The sequence below is a fragment of the Octopus sinensis genome, unplaced genomic scaffold (assembly GCF_006345805.1).
Source record: "Octopus sinensis unplaced genomic scaffold, ASM634580v1 Contig12670, whole genome shotgun sequence".
NCBI classification, from domain to species: domain Eukaryota; kingdom Metazoa; phylum Mollusca; class Cephalopoda; order Octopoda; family Octopodidae; genus Octopus; species Octopus sinensis.
The window spans coordinates 8277-17092 of record NW_021832705.1 but is presented as its reverse complement, the minus strand read 5'-3'; the positions used below and the strand labels follow the sequence as shown (position 1 = coordinate 17092).

The 8816-nt window shown below is 38.7% G+C and overlaps 1 protein-coding gene across 1 annotated transcript; it reads right to left on the bottom strand.

Moving 5' to 3' along the window:
• Positions 1-4407: 4407 nt before the first annotated feature.
• On the bottom strand, positions 4408-8611 carry LOC115229445 (nephrocystin-1-like). The gene has a single exon (XM_029799797.2). It carries the CDS (start codon positions 7372-7374, stop codon positions 4429-4431), a length of 2946 nt encoding a protein of 981 aa, XP_029655657.1. The 5' UTR covers positions 7375-8611; the 3' UTR covers positions 4408-4428.
• Positions 8612-8816: the final 205 nt, after the last annotated feature.

Below are 8816 nucleotides of genomic sequence, written 5' to 3'. Positions count from 1 at the left end.
CCAGTGGTTAGGGCAGCGGACTCGCGGTCGTAGGATCGCGGTTTCGATTCCCAGACCGGGCGTTGTGAGTGTTTATTGAGCGAAAACACCTAAAAGCTCCACGAGGCTCCGGCAGGGGATGGTGGTGATCCCTGCTGTACTCTTTCACCACAACTTTCTCTCACTCTTACTTCCTATTTCTGTTGTACTTGTATTTCAAGGGGCCGGCCTTGTCACTCTCTGTGTCATGCTGAATATCCCCAAGAACTACGTTAAGGGTACACGTATCTGTGGAGTGCTCAGCCACTTACACGTTAATTTCACGAGCAGGCTGTTCCGTTGATTCGGATCAACCGGAACCCTCATCGTCGTAACCGACGGAGTGCTTCCAGTCCAGGAAATAGTTTTTTCATTCAACAACCTCGCTGACTTAATTTCCTCTTGAAAATCAAGGCAATATATTTACACCTATTTATTTAGTTATCTAATATGCATATTTGTATATATTACAACAATATTTTACCTAAGTTGGTACAAGTTTTTGGGGTTCACTTTGCTCATTGTTGTGCTCATGTCTTAAACTTAGTTCTTTTGCAGGCATGCTCTGCTATAAAAGAATGCAAGATATTTTTTTCTACAATAAATGGACTGGGTGCACTCTTTCAATAAACAACACATTAATCTCATAAGTGTTGAGTGGTGGAAATAAACGCAATTACCAAACTTTCAATTCATTATTTCATTATTTTGCATTTCAGTATGTACATCTGTATCCCCGACAGCATACAAGTGCATATGTAAAATGACGCCCTTTATTTTTTAACCATTATCAAAATAAATAGTATATTGAAAAATTAAACTATTTTCTAGTGGGAGGGTCCATTTGTGACTCCAGGGGTCAAAAGGGGGTCTTTGGCCAAAATGAGTTGAGAACCTTTGGTCAGAAAGTAATTTTTTAAATTGTCAAGAATAAGTTATAGAAATGCCATTGTGGAACCTGAAATGAAAGAGAAAACTGCCAAAAAAAGCAGCAGTAGATGAACTGAATGAGGTCAGTCAGAGATCAATAGAGTAAATATGAGGAGAGCAATTTGATGCAAAAGTGGGGTGATTCCATTCACATTTTCAAGTCCACTTGTAAATCAGGTTTCAGGTACACTTGATGCCTCCACGACAAACCAAGCATCAGATGGCCAGCCTGGCACCACCTTGGAAAGTTTGGTTAAAGGAAACAAGTAAAAAGATGGATGCTTGAGTCGAATTCAAAGTTACTTCTTTGGATTGGTTGTGTCACATCAATGACACACAACCACCATCCTCTACCATCAAAATGGCAGCATTTTACATCATTTGAAAAAATGGTATTTAACCCTTTCGTTACTGTATTTATTTTGAGATGCTCTGTGTTTCTTTCAATTAATTTTAAATATAACAAAGAATTTAGTTAAATAACTTAGTTATCATTAAGCTTAGTGTTAGGAACATAAATTGTGACTAAGGTTTGGTGGAAGATTTTAATTCAAAACTTATGAAAATAAGGCATTTGTACTCAGAGCCAGAGGCAGTTTCAGCCAGGTTGGTATCGAAAGGGTTAAGAATTGTTTTTCTATTGTATATTTTAACCGTTTTGTTACCATATTTCTGTTGAGATGCTCTGTGTTTCTTCCAATTAATTTTAAATATAACAAAGAATTTAGTAAAACAACTTAGTTATCAATAAGCTAGTGTTAGGAACATAAATTGTGACTAAGGTTTGGTGGAAGATTTTAATTCGAAACATATGAAAACAAGGCATTTGTACTCAGAGCCAGAGCCGGTTTCAGCTGGGCTGGTAATGAAAGGGTTAATAGATGCATCAAATATATACACTTCATATATTTGATATAGAAAAATTAAATATTTTATTGAAAATACTTTGAAGGATTGGATCCAAAGAGAACAAAATATGAGGGAAATTTTTATATAAATTGTTTTAATATTTCACTGAGGTCAATAGAATAAGATTTCTTTATTTAAAAGTTACAGATTCCTCAGCTGTTATTTTATTTAAATTGTTGGTGAATCTGCATCGTAAAAAAGTATCAGTGATTCACACACACAAGTTATTCAGATTCATGATTTATACAAAGAATTGCGAACAAAGTCTGTGGAGTCTACTGCTCACAGTCGAGTTTGGCTTATATGCGGATAATATGCCCATCACCAATGAAATCCCTTCAAAAAAGTGTTTATCCCTGAAAGCAGTTTGAACTCCTGTCCCTTTTGAGGAGTTCTACAGCTCAACTGGGAGATGGAAATATTATGTAAACAATGAATTTGAAAGCGCTGTTCCAAAATTGCAAGGCACAGTGTGTCGGAGAGAACGAAGGTGTGGGTGGGGGAAGGGAGCAAGCCCAACATGATTATGTGTGTGTGTGTATGTTGTGGGGCACTAATTGATTGATTACATCAGCCCCAATTTTTGACTGATATTCATTTTATCAACCCTCAAAGGGTTTCACCCTTTCAAAGTCAATTTCAGCAGAATTCGAACTCAAATCATTAAGATGGATAAAATACCTATTTCTTTATTACCCACAAGGGGCTAAACATAGAGGGGACAAACAAGGACAGACATAGGTATTAAGTCGATTACATCGACCTCAGTGCGTAACTGGTACTTAATTTATCGACCCCGAAAGGATGAAAGGCAAAGTCGACCTCGGCGGAATTTGAACTCAGAATGTAATGGCAGCCGAAATAAAATGCCGCTAAGCATGTTGCCTGCCATGCTATGCTAATGGTTCTGCCACCTTAGTGGGTTCGTAATAAAAAAAAAAAACGTGAAACAAAACCAGTGTATGTGTGTGTATTTATGTATACGCACGTGTATACAAGTCTAGGCTATGGGAATAATTGGCTTTGAAAGCACGTGGCTTTATGTTCTACCTCACTGCACAGCACCCTTGGGCAAGTGTCTTCTACTGTGCTAGTAACTGGAATTAGATGGAAACTGTATGGAAGCCCGTTGTTTGTGTGTGTGTGTATATATATATATATATATAACAGCTGACGACTAGCATCATGCTTGAAACTCAAGATTACCAACGAATTTGAATCAAACTGTTTTTATCCATATATATATATATATATATGTGTGTGTGTGTGTGTGTGTGTGTGTGTGTTTGTGTTTGTCCCCCTAGCATTGCTTGACAACCGATGCTGGTGTGTTTATGTCCCCGTTATTTAGCGGTTCGGCAAAAGAGACCGATAGAATAAGTACTGGGCTTACAAAAGAATAAGTCCCGGGGTCGAGTTGCTCGATTAAAGGCGGTGCTCCAGCATGGCCGCAGTCAAATGACTGAAACAAGTAAAAGAGTATATATATATATATATATACACACATAAGTTCAGCAAAATTTAGATTCAGATGAATATGGTACTTAAGTTAAAGGCACCAGAATTTTGTATGGTATTATCCATATAAATCAAATGGGGTGATTATAATCAAAATAAGCAAGCATGAAACAATTGTACTACTCTACCTTGGATATCCTTGCTGCTTATTTTTTTATATATATACTAGGAGTATCACCTGGCGTTGCTCGGGTTTGTAAGGGAAATAACTATATAAGCAATTTTAGAGAGTTATAGCCAAAAAAGCAAAAAAATGATGGTAAATTTTTTTTTAAATCGTTGACTCATCGTAGACATTTTTAGAGAGTTACTTCCCTTATATAATAGCAAAAAAATGCATTAAAATGGAAAAAAATGATGGTAAATTTTTTTTTAAATCGTAGACGTGCGCTAATACCCAGAAGGGCTCGATATGAATCACGACTATAAGATACCCGGTTTTGGTTAAACTGCACCGCAAAATGTGGGAGTAGTTAGGAATCTAAATCGTAGGAGACAGACACACAACCTTACTTTTATATATAAAGATATATATACACACATACATACATATACATACGCACGTATATATAGTGTTTTTGTGCTTAGATATTCTTGGATATGAAAGGTGTTTGTTTTGATTATATTTCGAAATATGTGTGTGCATGTACAGGTGAGATTGTAACATTGACTAATCAGGACTCACAAATACATTTAGTACATCTAGTACTGTACTGTCATTACAATACAGTTTCAAACAAACATATCAACCACTAAGTACACAAATCTAATTAAGTACCTGGTAAAATTACCTGACTGATAGCAGCAATATCAAAAATGAATCTCATTGAGATTTACCTGACAGTAATTAGAAAATGGTAGTCCAATGGTGATGTGGTGGCCTTCATCAGTTGCAATTTACTTGAAAATAAATCAAAGAATCCCTGCTTGAAACAACAATCTCTCTTTCATCTCATCACACATCAAACCTTTTCTTCAAGATTTAGTCTTTCTCACAAAGACAGGTGAGTTTTTTTTTTTGTGGGGGTGGGGTTGCCTTATTTTTGTTCTGAATCATGCCTCACTTACGGATTCGTTATCTTTCAAAACAGAAAATGTCACTTCATTTAGTCTCATTGGTTCGTAAGTGAAATCATCGCTCAACAATACGGCCAGCGTAGATCCACGTTCTGATTTCAATTCTTTGAATTTCTGTATGGCATCATACTGCCTTTGGTTTGTGTCTATGCCTGTTGCAGGCCCTCCGGGGGTCAATATATGGGAAAATGGGTAAACAGTCTCCAGGAAACTATCTATAAACATCTTCTTGTGGTTGTTGCTGTCGCGTCGAGCCGTTCGACTCATCTCTTTCTGTTTCTCGATCCAAGTGTCACGAAGCAATTGCATCATGTCGAATTGATCCGCAACCAAAGGGAAAGACGCCAAAACCGAACTGGATATCAGCTCCGTGTTATCTGAATCGGTTCTGTCTCGTAGGAGAGTCTTTGCCAGAATGTTCCGGTACAATGCATAGAAATGCATCAGGCATGCATTACCAATGATGGTGTGAGGTAAACTGTTCAAAACATCTTTCTGTTCTTTTTTGGGAGGAAAAATTTTGACCACTAATGTTGGCTTTTGGTGTCCAGTAAAAAGACTAAGAAAGGAATTCTCTTCAACTGCATTTGAAAACCTGGAGTCAAGAGGAATACCTCTATCATAGGGAGTTCCACCATGAAGGGGCAATTCATAAGAACGGTTTGTAATGGTTTCTTCATTTAATAAAAGCTTAGTCCAACCACAGCTGAATATCCCTTGTTCCTGGGTGTCTTGTTGGGTGTATGACAGACACAGCTCAAACAGTAAACTTATCTGATTCCCTGAGTAATTTGTTCTCACAAAGAATTCCGTATGTAAACTGACATCCATATTATCAGAGACACGAGAAGAAAAACTCCAAGACTTTTGAGATTTATCAACTGATTGCACTTTGATTGTGTGTATGTTACTCAAGACATTTTTTCCATCAAAGATACAAACTCGTACGCATCGACACTGGACATCGATACCCGGACCTGTTTGTGGAATGTTCCGGCAAGACTGAATACTCCCAATTTTTAATATATTTACACTGTAAGGACAAATATGTTTGTCTGAAGGAGAGTAAAACAAATCTGTATAGCCCATTGCAGTTTTACTCAAGGACGGATGAAGTGCTTTCTCCATGCGATACTCCGAGTTGGCAGCCCATAAACTACTCAGAGTAGAAGGTCTGAAACCAGATGGCACAGTGCCTTTTGCTTGAAGAACATCAACAATGGATTGTTCTTGAATCGATTCTTTGATAGTTTGCCAAAGTTGTTTAGCAGAACGAATTTTCGGTTTATCTCCTCCGCTGTCCACTTTCACATCCTCATCCATATCTGAGTCTTCTTCATTTTCTTTTTCTTTCTCTTCTTCTTCTTCCTCAAAGTTATCATCACTGTCACTTTCTCCTTCATCTTTTGCCGATTCTTCAGTGCTATCCTCCTCCTCCTCATCATCATCATCGACATCAGTAGTAGACCTCATCTGCAGATAGGTGCTGGGCACCAGGCCTCGAAAACCATCCTTATTTTCAGCAAGCCACCAACCATTTCGATGGGCCTGCACGATTTTCAAGACTTCACCTTTCTTAAAACTTAAATCATTCGTCTCTTCTTTCTCATAGTTTGATAATGCAACAAAATACTTAGTAGGAAGTTCTACTTCTTCATCAGACTCAGATTCCTCCTCATCATCATCATCATCTTCCTCATTTGTAGAATCCCCTTCTTCCTCATCCACTTTACCCACGTCCTCCTTCTCCTCTTCTGCCTCATATTCATCAGACTCCTCCTCCACCTCTTCTTCATCTGACTCCTCTTCCTCTTCCTCCTTCTTTCCTTCATCTTCCTCTTCCAAGGGTTCCTTAGTTTTTGGAGGTAATTTCTCTTTAGGACAAAGATTATGTTTCAAAACTGATTTCATGTCGGCTATTAACTTTGATTTCAAACCTTTCTTCTTCTGGTTGGTCACCGAACTTTGACTTTCTGTGGTTGTTGTTGTTGTTGTCGCTGCTGCTGGTCCCTCATGAGGATCTGGCGTGGGAACAACTTGAGTGGGGCTTTTCTCAGAGTCTGATTTCTGTTTCAAAATTTTCGACTTGGATTTCGAAGAAGAATGGCTACTTGTAAAAGACTTTACCTTACTAACATCGTCATTCTCTGTAACTGCAACACTGGTACTACTAGCTGGGCCACTCGAGCTAGCAGTGGCACTAGTACTAGCAGCACCAGTAGTACTAGTTGCACCCTCTTCTTCCTCTTCGTCATCATCATCCTCTTCATTGTCATCATCATCATCGTCATCGTCTTCATCGTCGTCGTCGTCATCATCATCATCGCTTTCATCAAGCTCGTCCACATTTTCAGATATATCTTCGTTTATTTCTTTTTCATGATTTCCTAGAATATTTCCTGAAATGCTGCTTCCAGACTGGGAACCTTTCTTACTACTGTTATTATTGTTTTCTTTCTTCGATCGATTTTGCTTCTCAGAAATCTCCTTTTGCTTCTTCTTTGTTGTGGTGCTTTTCGCTGCCGCCTTTCCCACTGAATCTGTATCTTTGGTACTTTCACCGTTTTTGTTTCCTTCGTTTTCTTCTGATGCTGTTTGTTGAACAATAACATCGTAAGCATCTGATACTAGTTTCTGTTGGGTGGCCACTTTTTTCAGAAGGCTCTTTTTCTTGGAATCGAAATTCTTCTGTTGTTTCGGATCCTTATTTTCAAGTAAATCAATTTCCTTCGTTAGACCTTCCAACTCGTTCGCTAAACTTTTACATTCTTCGCTCAACGCCAAAACATTCTCCGACTCCTTCACGTCCGGATTCGACTTCTTAAACTTTTTAAACTTCTTTAGAAACGAATCTGTATCTTTTTTTAATTTATCATACGAATTCGATAACGTCTGGAGCGCAACTGGTGTCCTGCCCAACATTATTATTACGCCTGTGTATGTAGAAGAATAAGTTGGGCGCGAGTGTGTGTACGAATGTATGAATGAATAAACGTGGCTGCTCGCGTCAATGTATGTCTGTGTGTGTGTATCTATCTATATATAAATATATGAGTGTGTGTGTGTGTGTATCTACCTGTTCGTATTAACATTCTTTACAAAAACTTGAAGTTTACACGTTGTTAAGGCGAAGCGTTATTAACAACGCGCCATCTACAGGGTAGAAAGTAAACCGAAAATAAAACAAGAGGAGGTAAAGCCAAGTAGAAAATAAAACGTAAAATTAAAGGGAAGTAATTCGGTTAATTATTTTTCGCGCGTTTAAAAATATTGCGTCAGGAATAAAAAGTAAAAAAAAAAATTGGAAGTGACCAGAATGGATTAAAAATGAGCGGTCTTGGAGTTTACGCGTTCACTTTCTCAAGTTAACAAGCAACTTCTCTCATTTGTTTGGTCGTTGGTGAAAATGGAAAATGGGTACGTGTGTGTTGAAGAATGAGAACTTTGCTCCGTTATAAAAGACTGTAATCCTCAGATGAGAAGTAATTTTGCAAAACAAAAGAATATCCCAAGGATACAGCAGGGATGTGGCTGGAGTCTTACGTGCTTAAATACTCGTGGGGTTGGCTTTCTCTATGCACACAACCGAGTTATCCTTATCTGATATTTCGACTCTCATCAACCATAGGCCGGAACCACATCCAAAAATTAGAACCCTTTCACTAACAAAAGCTTCGTTCAATCTTGAGCATGAAATGGGAACATTATGTGACCAACAACAAAGTCCTGGAAAGATCCAAAGGTCCTGGAAAGTACTGAATCGTTGATCATGTAATACCATTTTCGTTGGTCAGGACACGCAGTAAGAACAGAAGAGTCAAGGTTCCCATCTTAAGTCTTATTCAGTGAGCTCACTTCAGGAAAAAGACCATGAGGTTGCCCTTTTTCGGAGATACGGGGACCAACTAAAAACAGAAATGAAAGCTACTGGAATTGATCCTGAATCGTTTGAAACACAAGCCCGAGACCGTACTAAGTGGCGGTGCTTCAACACCATCGGAACCAAAAACTTCGAAGCCCTCAGAAGAGAAAAGGAAGAAATCAAACGACAGGAGGATCATGTGCTAATTATTAAACAACTTGAAAGATGGGATAGTCATGGATGGAATGCATTTCATTATTGGTCCGCTGGCTCAGAGCTGCTATGGAGGCTAAACAAGAACAGCAACTAGTGAGACTCGTGTGCGCACTTATATGCGTGCGTGCGTGCGCTGGCGAGCTGGCAGAAGCGTTAGCACGCCGGGTTAAATGCTTAGCAGTATTTCGCCTGCCGCTACGTTCTGAGTTCAAATTCTGCCGAGGTCGACTTTGCCTTTCATCCTTTCGTGGTCGATTAAATAAGTACCAGTTACGCACTGGGGTCG